The sequence below is a fragment of the Lissotriton vulgaris genome, chromosome 8, assembly GCF_964263255.1.
Source record: "Lissotriton vulgaris chromosome 8, aLisVul1.2, whole genome shotgun sequence".
Taxonomy (NCBI): Eukaryota; Metazoa; Chordata; class Amphibia; order Caudata; family Salamandridae; genus Lissotriton; species Lissotriton vulgaris.
In genome coordinates, this window is record NC_141696.1 from 641,694,322 (window position 1) to 641,715,622 (window position 21,301).

Below are 21,301 nucleotides of genomic sequence, written 5' to 3' on the forward strand. Positions count from 1 at the left end.
ACAGGTAGGGGAAATTGAATAAAGGGTGTTGACAAGAGCAAGGAATGTAGGTTATTCTCTTGTGGAGTTTTAGGGAGGGGTTTGCTAATCTGTTGTTCTTGTCATTTCAGATCTCCCTCCCAGCTGTCCCTTTCCTTTCCCGCCCTCACGGGACGATCTTGGTAGTCTGTCTTGTTTGTTTCAGACTCTAGTAGAGTTGTGTGGGGGAGGTTATAGGACAATCATCACAGCCCCGAAGAGAACTAACGTCAAGACCTGACTGGAAGCTACTGACTATCCTATGTATACTACTGGTGATACTATTTACATGTTGCATTTGTATACAATGTGGTCCTATGCGTTGCTCATGTGCATCACTGCTTGTATACCTGCCAAAAGAAATATTGCAGATATAAAGACACAGAACATTTTAAACCAAGAAATTACTGAGATGATAAACATCAATGTACAGGATGCAGATCTAGATTACCCTAGATAGACAAATGTCTTCAGCTAATGCTGAAAGGGTCGTCTGTCGTAATTTAGCAGCGATTAGATTAAGCATTAGCAGAAGACATCCTGTATTTAGAGACTATCTTGATCGTTTTATGAAATCCATTTTGTATTTCTGGCAGCCATTTTTTTTGCCATGTGTTCACCATGTGCTCTGTCCTACCTTCCTGTAACTGCTCTTGAAATCTGCCTAGAGACGAGATATATTTATCCTCCTCTGCTTTGCACATGCTCAGTAAAGCTTACAGCTGTCCCTAACTTGTAACTGTCAGGATGTGTCCACCAGAATTAGCTCACTGTCAGCCCTTCCCACTTGTTACTTGCACACTTTCTGTATGACCTTATATGTATTTGAAACCTATACTCTGTGCCTTGTACCACCTTAATTTCAGCCCCTGTGTGGGTATAAAAGGACCAAGCTCCTTCCAGTCAGTGTGCTACTTCATACACTGTGCTGTGTGAATGTAGTTCCACCTCATGAGGTTTAATAAACTTTGTCTTTTCTATTCCCATTTCTGTGCCAACTTCTTCCTATTGGTCTAAGGACTCTGTGCAGAGAATGGCGAATCCCTTGCACTGGTAGGCCTTTCTGAGGCTCGCCACCACAATGGGTCAGCTCAGGCAGTTCTCACAGTTCAGCAATCTGCTCACCTGTAGGTTCCAGGGCATCCCCCTCAAGGTCTGTCTCCTCCAGGACTGTGGGAATTTCATGGGCCGGTTTCCCGTGCCCCCCTACCTCTTCTCTTTAAGGCAGGTACCTGGGCTCCAGGACCTCTTGAACACGCTTACTGGCTGCCATGGACCATGTGGTCACAAATGCCCATGCAGACAGACCCAACATCTCCAAATGAGCACTTTGCTCCACCTTAGCCCAAGGGGAGCTCTCCAAATCGTTACCCAACAGACAGTCAACAGACAATGCTAGGCCTCGCAGCTACCTGAAAAGTACCAGAGACCCCCCACTCAAAAGGAACCTGAGCCACCTTTCAGTGGCTCTCTGTGCTGTCAGCGGCAACAACTGGGTAAATGCATTGGGGACCACCTGTTCTTCAGACACCAGCTGACAACTGACATCTGTCACACTGGCTCCGGTGTCTCTAAGAGCCTCCACTCTATGGCCATTGATGGTCAACCACTGCCTGTACTTTTTTGTGTTATCAGGCAGCTGGGTCCTGGGGACCACCTCACAGTCTCCTAAAGAGACAAGGGACATCTCTGCAGGATCCCACTCACATTGGGCACCCATCTCCTCCCCCAGGGCTACACTTACCATCTGCTGGGGTGGTGCACTCATGGGTGCGGTTTTCCCATACAGGGGACATCTAGCATCATAAGAACAGTGGCCCACTTAACCACACTTAAAACAGGTCTTGGGCCCCCTGTGAACAAGCTCATCTGTTGGGCCCCTGCCTTCTTCTTAGAGGGAGGCTGGAAACCCTTCCCTTTGTTCCCTTGCAGATTATTTTGGGGCCCTTTCGGGAACTCTCTCTGTTTACCCTTGTCCCCCCACTCCTCTGCTGGGGACCCGGTCCACATTTCACGAGGTCTCCCACATGACCCTTGTGGACCAGGGTGCTCACCCAGCGGTCCGCCTCCTCAGCAAGCTTCCTAGGATTAGTCAAGTTCAGAGTTCATTTTTAACCTTCAGTGGGCTCTGCTTTTCTTGTGGAAAAGTCTTTTTATTACCCTGAGTGGGCCATGTTTGCAGCGCAAGTTGTTAGTTATCTTTGTACATATGGATTGGCCTCCTATCGAGTCTTTCTTCTCTGTCTCCATCTTTTTCATTCACACTCAGCTATACGCGCTCTAGCGCTCCAACCCCGCCCCATTACGTGATCGGTGGCATGGTGTATTTCTGTGTCTGCCGCCGTGCTCTCCCTTTCAGCCTGACACTTGCTGCCCATCATGGCAGCCAAACTGGGTCCTTTACCAACACGTCCCCCATCTTCACTGCCCACGTACGTATAGGTACGCCTCCACGACACTGGGACCTTGTCTTCACCGCAGCCTTCATGGTAACCTACCTGGGTCCCTTACCAGTGCATCTTACGCCTTCACTAGTCTCCCCCGATTGCACCCGTTTCTTGTGCCTAGGCACATTGGCACTGGTGGACAACTAGTATTTGTAACCAATCCTTCTCTCTAGTCAGGATCCCTCTGCAACAGTCCCTTGCCACTCACCCCGCTATTACCGCTCACCCAGATTCACCTTTCTGTCCCAGCACATCCCGCCCACCCGGCTTTGTCCATACATTACTCATTTACGCGCTGTTGGCCGTTTCCCAACCGCGTCCCGTCCCGCTCTTTCTCACCAGCCCATCCACATAGTTCACCACCTTCAGCTCATATTGACACCACTGCCCTTACTACCATCAGCATCATGCGCATTCAGTCCGCACAGTGGTTCATAATGACACAACTGCCCTGCCTCCCATAAGCATCAGGCGCACCGATCAGCATCCTACATCCAGGCCTTGCCTCAATCACAGCACATAGGTCTTTGCTTGTAAGCACCATGGGGCATATTATTTCGAACAGGTGATAAAATTATCGCCGCTTTATCATTAGGAAACTGCCGCTAAAGCGACGATAATGGGCTTGATAATATGTCTCTGTGAATTCCCATAGCAGCCCAGGTTCTGGTGTTAACCTGGGCTGCTATAGGAATTCACAAGAGCATATTATCAAGCCCATTATCGCCGCTTTAGCGGCAGTTTCCTGCCGATAAAGCGGCAATAATTTTATCGCCTGTTCTTGATAATATGCCCAACATGTTTTTTCTCTACCGACATCCTGCCCTACAGATCTTCGGAAGGAATCTCATTCCACTGTCTCTAATCTCCAGTAAGTGCAGTTACTTCCCACCGCTTTACAGGTCTTCCCTGCCCCTATTGCCTTCTAATTACTCTTTTTGCGCACAGGTTTCTTGAGGACTCTCCAATTCTATGTCCCCTCATTCCTTTCTAGAGTGAGTTTATCTCTGAACAATATCAATGCGCTTATCCACGTCCCCTTTCTCTTCGGGAGCCTAATCACGCGGTATTGTTCTGCATTGTTCTCTCCGTACCCCTTGACCCTACTTGGGCTCCAATCTCTTCAGGGGCCTAGTCACGCGGTATTGTTCTGCATCATTCTCTCCATACCCCTTGACCATACTCGGGCTCCAATCTCCTCCCCTCTTACACTGTCACTTTGTTCTGTCTGTCCTACTTGGTCCACTTATATACATATCCTTTCATCCCCAGTACTGCAACCTTAATAAAGCGTAACCTGGTCCTGATGGTGGCCTAACTCTTCGGAAGGCCAAAATGCAGTAGACTTCCACAGCGGAACTTCTGGTGCCCCTATTTCACAGATACTCTATGCATCTGTAACTTGTATTATTGTACCAATATGTATTATGTACGGTATTCTAAATATGTAAAACCGTTTTGATCTCACTTGTCTCTTTATGCACCCACTACCCTCGCTGCACATACCATGGCACATGTCACTCGCGCTGTCACTACACTTCACAAGCACTTGTGCACAGTATTTTGTTGGTTACATATCATTTAACGTAACGCAGTGCTACTGACCCATGTGCTTGTACATATGAAGTTAAATATGTCCAACATGCTTGTCAAATGAAATATATTATATATTTACTTGAAAACGACTCTCTGGTTTTCTCCCATTTTTGATTTTATCCATTGCAATTAATTGTGCTACATATAATTGACCTGTGAATAATACCCTTGAGACATTGTTGTTTGTTACAGAATATTGCCCTGGTCTCTTTAGGGTTCATGGGCTACCTCCTGTAGTCTGTTACTTGTTTTAGGAAGGTAAGCACTCTATATCTCTTGACATATGTTCCCAGTCCCCTGATATTCCAGGCCTGGATTTTAAGGTTTGTCCCGATCCTGGAACTGATTTAGTGCCAGATGTCACCCGACTATTCAACCTGTGCTCTGCCTTTTCTGTTTGCAGCTGGTTAGATAACTGATGCACATAAATCTTAACATTCCCTACCCCACCCATAGTTGTGGCACTATTTTGTAGCCTTACGGCTAGAGCAGTCGACTTTGGAGCTGGGGAACTGAGTTTGAGTCTCAGCAACGACTCTCAACATCCTGTGACTCTGGGCGAATCACTTAATCTCCCCGTGCCTAACAAAAATGAATGTCTCCATCTGTAGCAAAACTGGTGCTCATGTAAAGCACTTTAATACCCGATTTCTCGGATCTGGTTTGCGCTATATAAAACTCAAAAAAATAAATTAAAAAAAAAAAAACTATTGGGAAAATTCACAAAGAATCGCTGGATGAGCCACTTCACCCATTTTCAAAGAATCATGTGCTACACTGTTGAAAATGTTGACAAATCAGGAGGGTTAATCCTGCCTGACCCAATGGAAGAAGATATTAATGGCTTATATCTGTGAAGTTCAGGACAAACATGGAGGTTATGGAGCAGTGGATGGTGGCATATAAGATCAAACTTGAGAAAGGTGAGCTGCGGTCACAAAGGTAGCAAAACAAATTAGTGCTGTTGAGAAAACTATGCAGAACACATAAAGAAAACTATCAAAGACAGCCACATTTCAAATTTGCACTGTAACATTTACTGGCATCTGAAAAACCTCAAAAAAAATCTCTAAGAGTGATGGGAAGATGTCTAACTCGTGAATAACCCAATTTGGTACCCAAGCATGAGTAAATCTTCCCACAAGAGCTTATCCCTTATTCTGAGTGTTAGTTTTCCAGGATGACGACGGAGTCCTGAAACATAACAAGAAGCGCTAGGACTGCGACAAGAACAGTGGCATGATAATTATTAGTGCTTTTCTAAATGTAGCATCATCTGAAAGCAACTGCTATGAGGGTGAACTATTTTGCCGAGGTTCCAGAGTCCTCTTGCTCCCAGGTCTCACCCTACTATGAATGCCAGTGGCCACAACAAGCATTTGCAATGCAATCGGTCTCGTCTTTGGGGCCTTATATGTATTTAGGAATGCAGCGCATTAGCCTGGGTGCTGAAACATCTACTATTCTTTAATAGTGAGGGCAAGTAAGCACCAAACTGCATAACACACCAGGTATGGGAACACATGGAGACAAATATTGCCTTTCAGCTGGCAATGGTATAGTCCAAAGTTCTGTTTTTAATATAAAATCAGGGCCTTCGGTGGCCATATCACTGAAACTACAAGATTTGAAGAAATATTCTCTACGGGTACTCATGGAAGACAATTTCTATGCACAGGAATCTTCAGAGCCCACAAAGTACATACACATATAAGTATATACTAAAGTATATACAAAAGGTCTTGAATGCTCGACCTAAAAATGTAAGAGCCATAGAAGCGAGCAGTGAATCATTTGGCCTAGTCCTCGATTCTGTATCATGTGAAACCGAAAGTAGTTGTGGATGGCAAGGCTTCTGTCTTCACTTAAGTGGAAAACAAGTAAAGCACAGTTGTTCTATTGTGTTGCTCACCGAATAATCTTTCAGTGTAATTGTACTCAACAGATGCACCCAATAGTGACTCTATGTAAATGGAAGGATGTTGTGTTGTTAACATCATCATGGTACAGTACATATAAGACATATAGGGCCAGATGTAGGTAGGCAAATACCAGTCGGTAACGGCTGAAATTCGGTAATTTCGGCCGTTACCGACCGGTATTTGGAAAATGAGATGTAGGGCCACCTAAATTACAGATTCGGTAATTTTACCGAATCGGTAATTTTACCCATTCGGTAAAATTACAGAATCAGTAAAATTACCGAATCTGTATTTTGCAATGTAGGTAGCACTGTAATCAGTGCTACAGGGCTTTCAGAATTCGTTATTTACCACCAACTAGAAGTTGGTGGTAAATAATGAAAAGCCTTGAAAAAGATTTTTTTTTGCTTTTCAAACACTGCCATGTTGCAGACATACATGCCCTTAGAGCATGTATGTCTGTAACATGTGCACCCATACACGATTGAGGGGTGCAACAGGGTGTCAAAGTGACACCCTGCCACCCTTTAATGTTTCCCCCAATTACCCAATCGGTATTTTCCGATTCGGTAATTGACATTTATTCCTATGGGCCTCCAGGCCCATAGGAATGAATGGCAATTACCAAATCCGTAAATACCGATTCGGTAATTACTGAATCTTACCGTTTCGGTAATTTAAAAATATAAATTACCTACATCCCATTTACCTACTCTTAACCCCATACGCGCTACGCGTTTTCCCGCTGTGCGCTGAGTTTTCAAAAAGCCCGCAGTTCATGACGAGCTCTACTCGTCATGAGCATACGACAGGCGTAACTCATGACGAGCTGAGCTCGTCATGAGCGTCGAAGGGGTTAAATACTGAATCGGTATGATTTGGTATTTAAGAATAGTTAAATCGAGATTACCTACATCGGGCCCATAATCAGGTATTTCAGAACAAGCACTAATACACTGTCCAATACTATTTTTTGAATCTTAGTTCAAACTATTTGAAGGAAAAACCTGAAAACCTGTTGACATTTTGACCCAGTGGAATCATCAGGACATAAGCCATGCCTAATTACCTTCTTCACGAATCAGACTCTCAAATCATCGAGCACGGAAATGGGGTCTATCGCCAGATTAGGTAATAGGTCACCAGTTGTAAATAGCTATCAAATTTGCACATGTGGCTCGGTTACTATTCTGAAGCCTTCGCTCGCTGTCTGTTATAATGTATTCTCTTGCATGATGCCCTGCGTGTGCAGTTATGAAGGTTATTTACTACAGGTGTCCTATTATCTAATGTGGAGATAGACGCCATGTAATGTACCATTATGATATAAACAGTAAAACACAATTGCTTTTGCAAAACTAATGACCTACGCATTCCCTTCTCCTTTCTCTCTCACTTCATGGTGCCAAGTTTCAGTGGCATCTGGATTTAACAAGGCTTATGATTCTCAGCCCACGTGAGTTCTACACACCCATCCCCCTCTTCCTAGGAGTCCCTGCCACAATTTTCTACAGTACAGAAGCAACCTCCCCATTTTGGCTTGGTAACACACCCCCTTAATTTCAATCTTCCCTTTGTGTTGTTTGCTTCCAACAGGAACTTAGGAAACTTGGATCATACCATTAAGGCACCACAACATCGTCCTCTATGAGTTTGGAAGGTTCTCATTTGGGGGCCAATTTTCCCTTTTAAATACTGGAAAAGGCATCTGTGTTGGAGGTTAGAACTTTGGGGCATATTTATGACTTTTGTGGCGCAGGGCAGGTCATATTGCTACGCTACCCTGCATCACAGGGAAAGTGCATGAATGCGCCATATTTATCCAATATGGGGTGTTCCTGTCAGTTTCCCTTGGACTTGCACTGTTTTGGCAGCCTACCGCCAATGCAGGCACTCTTGCACCATGGTTGAAAGGTGCCTGTGTTGTAGGCAGGATTGTTTTTGTGCAGGAAGGGGCACCTGTTTGCATAAAAACAAGGAGAGAGGCTTTTTCCTCATGTGTGCTGTAGACTGCAGCACACATAGAAAGAGGAAAAAACGAGGAAAAATAAAGCTATTTCTCCTCGTTGCGCCTCACCTGGAGAGGCGTATCTTTTTGGTGCATTCCCAGGTCTACATGGTCCTGTAAATCTGGGAATGTGGCAAAAAACCATGGGAGTTGCGTGGGAAAACCCACCATACACCCATAGAACGCCTACCTAGGGTCGAGTAACGCAACTCAGCAATTTGCTTTATCTCCACTTTTTTTGAGCCACTCAAAGTGGCTTTGCGTGGCTTCAGGAATCTAATTTAAGGTTTGGGTCACTTTCCACCACTTTGTGTGGTGCAAAAGTGACATAAACCAGGTCGCAAATATTACCCTTGGTGAATATATGTAATGGATAAAATCCATTCTGTCACATTTGATTCTGCCTTTTTTGGTCTAAATATAGGAAATGATATGTTTATGTATGATGTGATAACGCAACAATAAATGTTTGGTTACAAAAAAAGAAAAAACAAAATTTTTAATAGATGTATCAAATAAGTCATCATTCACAAATAAAGGTCCTTGAGCCTGCTCACCTAGTGAGCAAGGGACACGCTGCTTTTCCAGTAGTTTGTCTGGAAGTCAGGGACTAGAGTGACTGTGCGTCTCTCACCTCACAGAGTCACTGCAGTGCGTTGCTTTCTAGTTATGAGTTAGAGACCAAGTGTCGCGATGGCCCCTGGCAATAACACACACAAGTCGGAGGTGACTGTAGGTACATGTATCTTTATTCCCTGCCAGTCTCATACTGGCTTACAGCCTAATCAATTTCCGGTTCCCCCATTTCCTGTTCCCTTTTCCTGTTCGCCTGCCCTGTCCCAAGGCAGGGTCAGGCGAGATGACATGACATCTCCCCCTTTTCTACAAAGTCTCACCTTCCTCTACATTTCTTCAACGAGGCGTCGAGGTTTCCTTATCAGGCGTTGTGGACGTTTCTCTCGCTCTGATGCCTGGACGGGGTGTTTGGTAGCACTGGTGATTCGTGTAGGACTGTGGTAATTTTGGTCGCTACTGTCACTTTGGCTTACTGAATCGCTTGAGAATTGGCTCGAGGAAGTCTCGTGTCTGTTGCGCAAGTTGCATCTTTTGAAGTGCGATATATTCCTTGTTATCTGCTTGTGGTCAGCCTTTGCCGTGATCATGGTCCCTTTCCTTTTGCTGACTTGTAGGGGGATATCGAGATACCGACTGTCTGCCTTGGCTCGCCGGTCACCTCGGACTATCACCCAGTCCCCTTTCTGAATATTAGATTCCTTGGCGCGTCTGCGCCGGTCGGCATATGTTTTCATTTTGAGTTTCTTTTCATGGTCCATCTCGACTAGAGTATTGTGGTCAACGGTGATGTTTCGTTGTTGAGGTGCAGTGTTCACCATGGGTAGTCGAGTGCGAGGCGCTCTTCCCAGCATCACAGTGACTGGGCACTGATTGGTGGTGCTGTGTGGCGTAGTCCGATATGCTCTTAATACCTCATTCAGTGTTTGCTGGATATCTCGGTGTGTTAGCTCGGCTTGCTGAATTGCTTTTTTAAGTGTCCCCATGAATTGTTCCACCATGCCATTGGCCTGCGGCCATAGTGGAGTGATTTTTTGATGTTTGAAGTTGAGGTGGGTCGCAAAGTCTGTAAATTAATGGCCATTGAATGGGGGCCCATTGTCAGATTTCACCCGTAAAGGGATTCCCCATGCTGCGAAGATTTCGTCCAGTACTGGGATGACTGTTGTTGCTCTGGTGGACGTTATCAGGTGTGCAAATGGGAATCGAGAGTACTCGTCCATGACGACTATGATGTATTGTCCTGACTGCAGTGGTCCGAAGAAGTCGACTGCAACTTGTTGGCATACTCCTTCCGGTAGCTCTGACATTTGGAGCGGTGCAGGTGGTTCCTCTCGACTGACCACCTGACATGTTATGCAGTCTTTCATAGTTGCTTCCACCATTTGATCCAGCGTGGGGAACCAGACACGTTCTCTCAGAGCCTTCTTTGTTGCGTTTATGCCTCTGTGGCCATCGTGTGCCAAGTTGATGACCCCTTGTCGTAACTTGTGTGGAATCACGATCCTCCCTCCTCTCAAAAGGAGCCCATTGTCGCTGATGGAGAGTTCATCATGCACGCGCTGGAAGGCTGCGAGGTCGCGAAGGAGCTGGTCAGAGTCTTGGGGTGAACGCTTCACATCCCTCCAGGAGTTCGTGCGGACGCGAGTCATGACTGCCTGCACAAGCGGGTCGAGCGCTGATGCCTCTTGAATGGCTTTCAGGGGAACCGTGGGTGGACATGCTGTGTCAACAACAAAGTGAATGTAGTCGTCAGCAACGGATTGGGCAGCTCGAGCGCTGACTAGAGGGTGTCGTGACATAAAATCAGCTGGATTCTCGGCTTTCCCTGGCTTATGAATGATGGTGAATATGTAGTCTTGCAGGCGTAGACCCCACCGTTCAATGCGTGGCGGCATTTTGGCGTTAGGGTTTCCAAAAATCGTGATGAGGGCCTGATGGTCTGTGATAATCGTGAAGTGTTTGCCATAGACAAACAGGTGGAAATGTTCGCACGCCCACACCACAGCTAGGCTTTCTTTCTCCGGTTGGGAGTACGCTTTTTCAGTGTCCGTTAGGCTGTGGCTTGCATACGCAATGATGTGGCGCTGGTCAGAGTTCTCACGGTACTGGGCCAGGATGGCGCCCAGACCCACCGGGCTGGCATAGACTGTGATTTCAGTTTTCTTCTTTGTGTCGAAGTAGGCAAGGTTTATGGCAGACCCACTGGCTTGTTTGATCACGGTGAATGCCTGTTTGCATGCATCAGTCCATTCAAATGGTTGACCCTGGCGTGTAAGTTCTCGTAGGGGGTAGCTGATCGTGGCATAATCGCGGATGTAGCGTGCGCAGTAGCTTGCCATTCCAAGGAATGAGCGGAGATCACTCACGTCTCGAGGTGTCGTGGTGTCAGCGAGCGCAGCTACCTTTTCTGGGTCAGGCTTCATCCCCTCTTTGGAAAAGATATGCCCATAGATCTTCAGGGTGTCCTTGTGAAATTCGCATTTACTGGCATTGAGTGTTAGGTTTGCAGTCAGTAACGCGTGGCATACCCTGTCCAAGGCGGTGTCATGCTCCGTTTGATCTTTGTCAAAGACTAGCAGGTCATCACTATAATTAAAGGTGTTGGGGATGCCTTGTATGACCCACCGAATGGCTTCCTGGAAGATTTCGGCGGCCGAGGAAATGCCGAAGTTCAGGCGTTTATAACGGAACAGGCCTTGATGTGTGGTAAACGTTGTGATGTATCTCGATTTGTCATGAAGCTCCAGCTGATGGTAACGTTTGTTGAGGTCGAGCTTGGAGAACACGGTGGCGCCATTGAGTTTCGTAATCATATCACTGATATGAGGCCCCGGGTGGCGTTCCCGCTCGATGGCAGTATTAGGTGCACGCATGTCGACACACAGTCTGACTTTGTTGTCCTGTCCCTTTTTGGGGACCACCACGACTGGTGATACCCATGGGGTGGGTCCTGACGTGCGCTCAATGATGTCCGTTTGTAGAAGGTCTTGGAGCTCGTCGTCGACGGCTTGTTGTAGGTGGAACGGCACCTTCCTGTGGTGTTGAGCGATGGGTGTCACGCTCTCATCAATGTGCAGCTTTACCTTGAAATGGTTTAGTTTCCCAAGGCCCTTGAAGAGGTTCGGGAATTTCGCCACGATGTCAGGAGCATCTTCGGTCATATAGAGGAGTTCCACAAGTTTCAGTCTTTCTGCTGTGGGTAAACTAAGTAAACAGTCTGCTACATCTGGTCCTTCTACCACATGAATATAGGCCGAGATTTTCCGGTCCTTGAAAGTGAGAGTGGTGTGGAAACGGCCCAGGCAAGGTAGAGGTTTGCGTGACATCCAAGTGAATATGCGGACTGCTGCTGGCTCCAATTTGGGTCGTTGCTTCATGTTGTAATATTCTAGAGCTCCTGAGTCCAGGACAAATTTCGCTGGGTGGTCTCCTATCATGATGTCCAGCTTTGGGTATCGTTTCAGACGGTCCGGGTCTGATACCATGCAGATGTATTCGTCGCTGTCCTGCGATACTGGCGTGTGTGATGATGAGTCGCTGGACGTGGTTCTATGTGACGGGTAGGACTCTGTCGTCTGATGCCTAGATCGATTGGTGCTTGTGGATCGACCTCGTGATCGATAAGAGTGTGCTGATTGAATGCTGGAGTTTGAAGAGCTGGATGAGCGTCCTTCTCTCCCTTTTATGGCTCGTGCGTGGTGTCGCGTGTCGTAACTTTTGTTTGACAACCTGTGAGTTGACTGTTTGGCTTGGCCTGCTATTTCGAAGTGGTTATCTCTCCCACAGCGATGACACCGCTGGCCGATTGCTGGGCATTGTCCTAAGTGTGGGTAGTCCTGTCCACATCTGTAACAGGTGGGTACTGATTTGGCAGGTTTGGTGTGCCGCGAGCTTCGTTTAGAGGATGTTTTTCGAGTATTGTAGGACTTATGAGATTTTGACGTGGGTCTGGTATTTCTGGTAGATCTGTGTGTCTGAACTCGGAGGGCGTGGTCTTTCCGGTCCGGTTTGTGAGTTTCCATCCGCTTGGCATAATTCTCTGCTTGGTCGTTAATTCTTGTTAGTTCCTCGATCTCTTCTAGAGTGTATTGTTTCTTTAGGAGTCTCCGGCGGAGAGATTCAGATTGGCATCCATCGATAATTCGGAGTCGCAGGGCGTCCTCTGTTTTGAAATTGTCAAATTTGCAATATCGTGCCATTCGCTTGATGCGCATGATGAAGTCACTCATGCACTCTTCTTTTTCTTGGGTGGCTAAGTTGAACGTGTATCGTTCATAGTCTACGTTGCGCTTGTGAAGGAATCGCCCGTCGAGGGCACCTTTTACCTCCTCGTAGGTGGCAGTTGCTGCATTTGCTAATTCTTTGATGATTTGCGCAATTTCCGGGCCTATCAAGTTTCTTAGTGCCACTAGTTTTTGTTTGGGGTCTTGCACCAAGGATCCTACCTTGTAGTCCTCAAAGTCCTCGCTCCAACTCTTCCATGTTGGGCCCATGCTGTTGCCTGGCATTAGTGTTAGTGGCTGTGGTTGCCGCATGAAGGGGGCCCCCATGGGAGCGTGAGGCATCATTGCTGCGTTGACTTGCGGGGCTGGTCCTCCTGTGTTAGCCTGTGGAGCTGGGCCTGCTACGCCGTTCCCTCCAGATGAGCTGTCAGGAGCTGTGTTTGACATCTGGAAGTTGTGACTTAGTGTGGCTGCATGCAATGTTTATTTCGCTGAAAAAGGAGCTTTCTGTGATATTTGTTACGGTGCAACGTAGTGTAGCTGACTGTATGCTATATAAGACCCTCGTTCTCTATTTATTTTGTTTCTTGATGCAGGAGTCATGGCTTTGTCTTTTATGTGCTTTCCCGCTCTTTTTTTATGGTATTTTGAGTCTTTGCAGTGGACGGCGCCTGACCTCAAAATGGCCGCCGTTGTAAAGTTGTGGGTTATCTGGTGGCTGGTGCCTGACTCTAAGATGGCCGCCGCACGGGACGTCGTGTCTCTCCCCACTTGTATATTTATGTTTTTTGCTAACGTTGCCGAATGTGCTCTTTGGGCCGCTGGGGGCACGACTCACCCTCGCTTCTTGCCGTGTTCCTGACGTGCTCTCACGTCCTTGAAGGCGGGCGGGTCTCTCGCGCCACGAGGGGACCGCTTAATCCTTCAGGCTGCTCGCGTCTGTAGGCGCGAAGGGACAAGCGCTCTTGCACACGCGCTCCTGTTCCTGACAGATGGCGCGATGTCCTCGGCAGGTCAGCAGGCTTCTGGCGGGCGTATGTAAGGCAGCTCCGATGCCGATTTGATTTTCGCGCTCTTTCCGCGCCGTCGGCAAACTGGACTGCAGGACTTGTTGGTTGGCCACAATGGATGGCTGGGCGATGGCGTTGCTTGTGGGCTTATGCAAATCCCACCCTCGTCGCCAGTGTTGTGATCGCCCCTGGCAATAACACACACAAGTCGGAGGTGACTGCAGGTACGTGTATCTTTATTCCCTGCCAGTCTCATACTGGCTTACAGCCTAATCAATTTCCGGTTCCCCCATTTCCTGTTCCCTTTTCCTGTTCGCCTGCCCTGTCCCAAGGCAGGGTCAGGCGAGACGACATGACACCAAGGTTAGGATGGCGGAGAGCTAAGAGCTTTCGTGAGGTCAGAGCTTTCGTGGGAGGCAAAGAGAGTCTATAGTAAGGAATCACAAACAGCTGTAGATGTAAAATACAGACAGTGCTATTCAGGGAAACTACAATGTATGGAGAACTTTTCAAAAGCCAGTGCATACAAAGTTCCATGAGCCTGCTGCCTTGATGAATTGGGAATTGGTCATGCTCTCAGTATCTCAGGTAAGCAGGAAATGGAGACATGGTTGCGTTTTTACCCTCTCTGTGATGCTGGAAGATGGTCATTCCATGTACTAGTGAGGCCAAGTGTAGAATGATGGGAGAGGTCATGAAAGGTGGTGGGGGAGAACCTTTTTCTTTTTGCCGTTTTATATAGCCCTTATCTGAAGGTATTTGATGCGCTTTACTTGAGCATCGGTTAAATTGCACAAAGACATATTAATTCTCACTCATCCATTCACTGAGGTCCAGTTAGCTGGTGCAAGGAGACTCCTCAACAAAAGTGGTAATACATGAATGCCTTTGTATTCTTCTATTAATTGGAACCACCCGCAATGATATTGCTGTATTTCACCTTTGAGCTCCTCCCCGGTTCTTTGGTTCTTTAGCTGTACTAATCATTTTTGATATGTCATTTTCGTAATTTACACTGATGTATTGCCTATTGAAGTTTAATTGTGAATGATTTTGCTTAGCAAGTTGTAATCACCAAGAATGTTATTAGGTACTGTATTGTAATGAGTGACACAATTCTTTAAAAAAAATGCCGATTGTTTTTTAAACACATCAATAAAGGTGCTGACTTAAAGTCCTGCTCTCTATATTCCTGTGAATGAGTTATCATTCATTGATACTCTTTCTCAACAAATTAAGAAACTGTTCTATACCTTATCATGTGTTACAGAGCTAATGTATACAGTTGAACTTGCTGGTGGACTTGGTGCTATTCTGCTCCTGCTTCTCTGTCTGATCACTATATACAACTGCTACAAGATCGAGATAATGCTTTTCTATCGAATTCATTTTGGGGCAGAAGAAATAGAAGGAGGTAAGGAAGTGTTCTATGTTCTGTCTTTTAAATGTTATCTTATATTTTGAGGGAACATAATGGAAACCATAGTGCATTTTATGCCACAAATCGCAGCTTAAAACAAATTTATTTTATTTATTTATTTTATTTTTGCTATTTTTAAAGCGCACAAATACCCATACGGGTGTCTCGGCGCTGGTGATCACAGAGCTCCCTAAAGTATGACGGGGGAGTTAGGAGGAAGAGAAGAGCCATGTTTTGAGGCTTTTTCGAAATTTAAGGAGCGTAGGAGCGGATTTGATATGGAGTGGGAGGGTGTTCCACAATTTAGCTGTGGCTGTAGTGAAGCACCTGTCTCCCCAGGTGGCCTTTTTTGTCCGAGGGACGTTCAGCAAGAAGGCTGCGGAGGATCGAAGAGTCCTGCGTTGCTCCAATGGTCGAAGAGCTTCTTTTAGGAACTTTGGCCCTGAGTTATTTAGGGTCTTATAGGCTATACACAGAACCTTAAATTTTATTCGACTCCTGATTGGGAGCCAATGGAGCTTTTTGATGTGATGGGAGATGGATGTGAATTTAGGAATAGAAAGTAAGGTTCTGGCCGCCGCGTTTTGCACGGTCTGGAGTTTGTTGAGAACCCCTTCCTGAGCATTCAGAAGAAGTGAGTTGCAGTAGTCCGTTCTTGAAAAGACTAAGGTGCTGATAAGTGTTTTGCCGGCTGACTGTGGTAGATAAGGAAGGAGTTTCTTGATTTTTTTGAGGGTGTAAAAGGCAGATGATACGACGGCATTGGCGTGATGGTGGAAAGTCAGCTTATTATCAAAGGTGACTCCTAGGTTGCGGACCTTTACCACTGGTTGGGGGGGGATCCCAACTCCAGTGGCCACCATTGTGGGGACCATGCTGGCCGTAAGCTCCCGAACGTCATCACCTCCGTTTTGTCGGAGTTAAGTTTGAGGCAGTTTGATGACATCCAGGAGCTTATCGCCTTCATTCCCTCCTGAAAATTGGCTGCGACGCTTGCTCCGTTGTTGTACACCGATAATACTAGTTGCGTGTCATCGGCGTACGTGGTAAGGGCAATTCCATAGGATTTTATCACCCTCGCTAAGTCCAATACATAGATATTAAAAAGCGTCGGACTTAGCGAGGAGCCCTGAGGAACACCGCAGGGGAGTGAGAAGGTCTGGGAGGTGAAATTGCCCATTTTGACAGTCTGGGGACGATTGGCGAGGAATGAGGCAATCAGATCTTTAGCTGTACCTCCTATTCCCAGAGCTGAGACACGGTCGATCAGAGTGACATGATCGACCGTGTCAAATGCAGCGGAGAGATCTAGGAGTATCAATACGGCCGTCCCTCCCTTGTCCATGGTTGTTCTGATTTCGTCTGCAGCTTTCAGGAGTGCTTTTTCTGTCCCGTGTCCCTGTCTAAAACCAAACTGGGTGTCATCAAGCAAATTGTTGTCGTTAATGAATTTCGAAAGCTGAATGTTCATGGACTTTTCGAAAATCTTTGCTGGGAATTGTAGACAGGCGATGGGTCTGTAGCTTGCAGGGAGGAGGGGGTCTAGCGTTGGTTTTTTCAGCAGTGGCTTTATGACCGTTGTGTTATATGTATTATTATTGACATTTTGTTTTCCATTTCACAGTTTTGGCGAGGTGCGGGGTAGTTCATATGTATTCCTAGGACCATGCTGGTACAGCTCAATTTAATCGTTTCTCGCAGCTGAACAGGACAATTCAGTTTGTTTGATGAAAATGTTTTGGAACCATGGTCATGTTAGAACAATCCAGTACCGTAAAAACTTCAACAAAAGTTGCCAATCAGTTGCAGCGAGCTTGAGTACAGAAAATCTGAAGCTATGACTGAGCCATTTTTAGGGTCATTTTTTGACAATCTCTTACAAAAATCATTTTCATCATTGAGGTCAGTTATTTTAATAGTCTGTATTTAGGTAAACAATTGAGGTTGTCCTAAACATAAAAAGAAGTAGAGGTCTTTAGAAATCCTCACATTTAAAACACTACTGCATTGTCTATGTTTTATAGCAGATTTTCATATTTATAAATTTAGTAAAAATTTTATGAAATATATTTATGTGACATGATCACAATATCACACTTACCGAGTTTATGATAAGTTAGCCGGTGGTCGAATCTTTATAATTCCTTGGCAACTGTTTATTCAAAAAAATATTGTAAACACAGTTTGATGTCTTTATAGTCTGAAAACGTCTTGTAGTCAGTCAACTGGTACGTACTGTTGTGGTCTTGTTCCATCTCAAATTTTGCACCCATGAACCTTATCCCTTTTTTAGGTCTCGTCCAGGCAGCGCATGCACTGTCTCTCAGAGACATCGAGTAATTAGTATATGTAGTGAAACTCCACCTACTCCACCTAGTGGCTTTTTATTGGTTTGTTTGCTTGTCTGCTTCAATCTCTATGTTTTCACAGGCTACTGTGATTTTTAGTTCCTACTTTACTTGTTTGAGAACGCCTATGCAGCACAGCCTAACTACTGTAAACATGCTGCTAGTGGAATTAAGTGTTTGTCTTGGAACTCTTTCGTTTTGTTAATGTTAATGTTAATGTTAGTAGGTATTTGTGAGCGCTCGTACGCCCGGAGGCTTCATGGCGCTATAGAAAGGAACGCACCCAAAGGTCACAGAAGAGGAGGAGCAGCTCAGCAATACGCCTGAGTGAAAAGCCAGGTTTTCAGGGAGTGTCTGAAGCTGAGGATGTTATCATTCAGTTTCAGATGAAGGGGAAGGGAGTTCCAGAAACCAGCTGCAAGATGGTCAAAACAGCTGCCTCCCAGACGTTTCCTCTTATAAGGTGGGACAGTCAGAAGGGATTTGTGGATAGACCGGAGGTTGCGGGAAGGAGTGTATTTCTTAAACATGTCTCTAATGAACAGGGGGCCGGAGTCGTGCAGAGATCTGAATAAGATACACCCTGTTTTAAAAGCCACACGCTGCTCCACGGGCAGCCAGTGTAGCTGTTTCAGGCCAGATCTAACAGACTGCCTCTTAGAGAGGTTCAGGAGGAGTCTAGCAGCCTGGTTTTGGACCAGCTGAAGGCGTTTTAGCTCTCCAGCTTAAATACCAAAATAGAGACTGTTGGAAAAATCTAGTCTGGACAAAACCAGGGAGATGGCAATCTGAGTGAGGGCAGCTGGGGAAAAGAAGCTGGCGATTTTCTTGATTTTCTTCAGCTGGAAAAAACTAGCTGAGACAACTGCTCCTACTTGTTTTTTGAGAGAAAGGTCCTCGCTGATGTATATCCCCAGACTCTTGACTGAGGAGGACTTGGATGGAGGGGCTCCCATACTGGAAGGCCAAAAGCTAAGGTTCCAACTAAGCGCACTCTGCCCCGGCAAGACCAATTCGGTCTTGCCAGGGTTAAGCTTCAAGTGACTGCAGTTCATCCAGTTTAAAATGTGGGACCTAGTATTTTGAAATTCAACCACAGCGTCCTTGGCGTCGTGGCTTGCTTATTCTGCTCGTGCACGCACGTTTTTTGTTGTTGTTGTGACCTCTGAGCTTTAATGTTTTTAGGTTTCGCCTGTCGAAAGCTGCGCAAGCAGCGTTTCGCGCAGGCGAAATCTTTTGTTTTGCAGTATGGCTGTTTGTCCCGCCTCTGTTTCCCATTGGTTAGCTCTATAAATGGAGGCTAGCCATTGGAAAACAGAAGCGTCCGTCATTAAGCGAGGCAACTCGTGGGCGTTCCTGAGAATTTTTCTCATCCGGCCCCTTTTAGGACGTCAGTGCGGCAGTGGGCGGGGTTTATTTTTTTAGTCGTCAACGTTTCATTTGCTCATTCCGCGGCCGACCGCCGCCGGAGGAAGTCCAGGTGAGTGCCTTTCTTGCCGTTTGCCGTTCCTGCCCCCCTCCCGCTGTCCGTGCCTTTCCCGCCCCCCCTCCCGCTGTCCGTGCCTTTCCCGCCCCCTCCCGCTGTCCGTGCCTTTCCTGCCCTCCCTCCCGCTGTCCGTGCCTTTCCTTGTTATTAGTGTAATGAGGATTTAACTAGTTTTTCCTGCTACTAGGCAGAGTGGAGTAAGGTCAGGCCTCAAGTGACAAGCAAAGAAGGCACGTTTTGTCAAGGGGCGGGAGGGAGGAAAAAACCCTATTGAACGAGCGGGTGGGATACACGGCATGAATGTACTTCAATGTAAAGGCGCGAGAGGCTGAAGGGGTAACAGTTCTGTTGACTCGTTCATTAGCTGCGCCGCTACGCACTAAAGAGGAGGTAAACAGCGCGGTGGCACTTTAAGTCAACAAAAAACATGTAATAGTTCAGCGTTCCCGCCCCCCTCCCGCTGAACGTTCCTGCCCCCCCTTTCGCTGTCCGTGTGCCCGTAGGTGCTTGTTTAAATAGGGACTAGCCAACATTTGTGCCCTCTCTGAAGAGTCGCCGCCCCCCCCCCTATCGGCAGCAACATGTCCTCCCCGGTCTCGCTCTGTGTCCCAATATCAGCAGCCTTCCTCCCCTCCCTGTCCCGGGGTCGGTGGCTCTCCTCCCCCAGTCTGGATCGGCCGCCCTCCCTCCCCCTTCAGTCTCTCCCGGCTGCACGTCCTCCTCGGCGGGCTTGGCATCCGCTGTGCCCTGGCACTGGCACACAGCCGGCTCTGGCGACTGCAGATTGGCCCGAATTTCTTGTTGGCTTGTTGTTAAACAGGGCGGATGGGAGTGTGGACTGACCTTCCATATGTGTACTAACTTGTATACCCCCCTGGCCCCTCCCCCCACCTCCCGGTGAGGAGTCTGGGTGCTGGAGGTGGGTAGCAGCGAGGTCGCTGCCTCCGGGGTGCTGATTGTGTGCATTTGTGTTTCTAACAGTATGTCTGAGAGTGAATATGTGACTGTGTGTGAGGGACAGTTGTCTAATGAGTGGACGAGTGACCAAGTGTGTGTGATTGATAGTTTAATGACAGGTGGGCATGAGACTGCTGGTGTTTTCTGTATGTGTATGTGTGAGAGTTAACACGCAGCAATGTGTGTGTATGGTTGCATGTGCGACAAGTGGGCGTGTAGCTTCATGTGTGTGTTTGACAGTGTTGCCATGAGTCATATTTTACTCCCATTCCCGCCCCCCCTCCCGCTGTCCGTGAGCCCGCCCCCCCTCCTGGCTGTCTGTGTGCCCGTCCCCCCCTCCCGCTGTCCGTGAACCCGTCCCCCCTCCCGCTGTCCGTGAGCCCGCCCCCCCCCCGCTGTCCGTGTGCCCGTCCCCCCTCCCGCTGTCCGTGAGCCCGTGTGTGTCCATCCAACTGCCTGCAGCTTCCCCCTCCAGATCCTAAAACCTGTGGGGAGTGCTCTTGAACTCACTAGACCAGAACCCTGCTGCAGAACAGGACAGTGAATGCCTCAAATGATGTGGCTGCCCCCCCCCCCCCGCAGCACTCATTTCAGACCCCCCTACACACTTAGCTCCCCATGAGTGGCTTGGTGTTGGGCAGATATTTTTTGGGCCTGATAAAAGTCTTCCTGCCTGGGTCAGACCTGACCATTACCACCCGGCATTGGGGAAAACCTGTACTGCCCTTCCTCAAGCTTGAGAGACACGCAAGGGTTCCCCTCGTCACCCAGGTCCTTGGCGTTTCTGCCTTTGACTGAGTTTAGTCGCCCCACTTGTAGAAGTACTTGAACTATCCATCTACAAAACAGATCCCCCTCATCTTGCGCCAGCGTTAACTTTTATTAATTGTGGTGACCGTTGTTAGGTTGTTCTTAGGGCAAACCTTCAGAGTAAAGCCTCAGGTCATTTGGAACAATTCAAAGACAATGTCCTGAAAGGTAACAGTTATTAGGCAGTTAATCATAGCATGCACATGGCATTACTTGGGTGGACAAGAAGGAGATAACTCATAATTTTGTCAAAAAAGAACTTATTCAGTTTTATGTAGAAAAAAATAATTTCATGGTCGAATACAGTTGAGGAAACAGCACTGCATAGAATGTAATGACAACCACATGGGACTTGGTGCAACAAACGTGAATAAATAGTGCAGGTGGCGACGCAAGTGAAAGAGAAAACAGCTTAATCGGCGCACTGTGCAAGTGGTGCAAGCTATTTACAGTGGGTGGCTAGAACGGCGCATGTGACAT

The 21,301-nt window shown here is 47.0% G+C and overlaps 1 protein-coding gene across 1 annotated transcript in view; it reads left to right on the forward strand.

Annotated features, from left to right (window-relative positions):
• The window catches only part of IL1RAPL1 (interleukin 1 receptor accessory protein like 1), a 2,420,186-nt gene that overhangs the window by 1,957,293 nt on the left and 441,592 nt on the right, over positions 1 to 21,301 (forward strand). Inside the window, exon 10 of the mRNA XM_086934516.1 lies at positions 15,071 to 15,214. Coding sequence (XP_086790642.1) covers positions 15,071 to 15,214 — 144 coding nt within the window. The remainder of the gene's footprint in view (positions 1 to 15,070; positions 15,215 to 21,301) is intronic.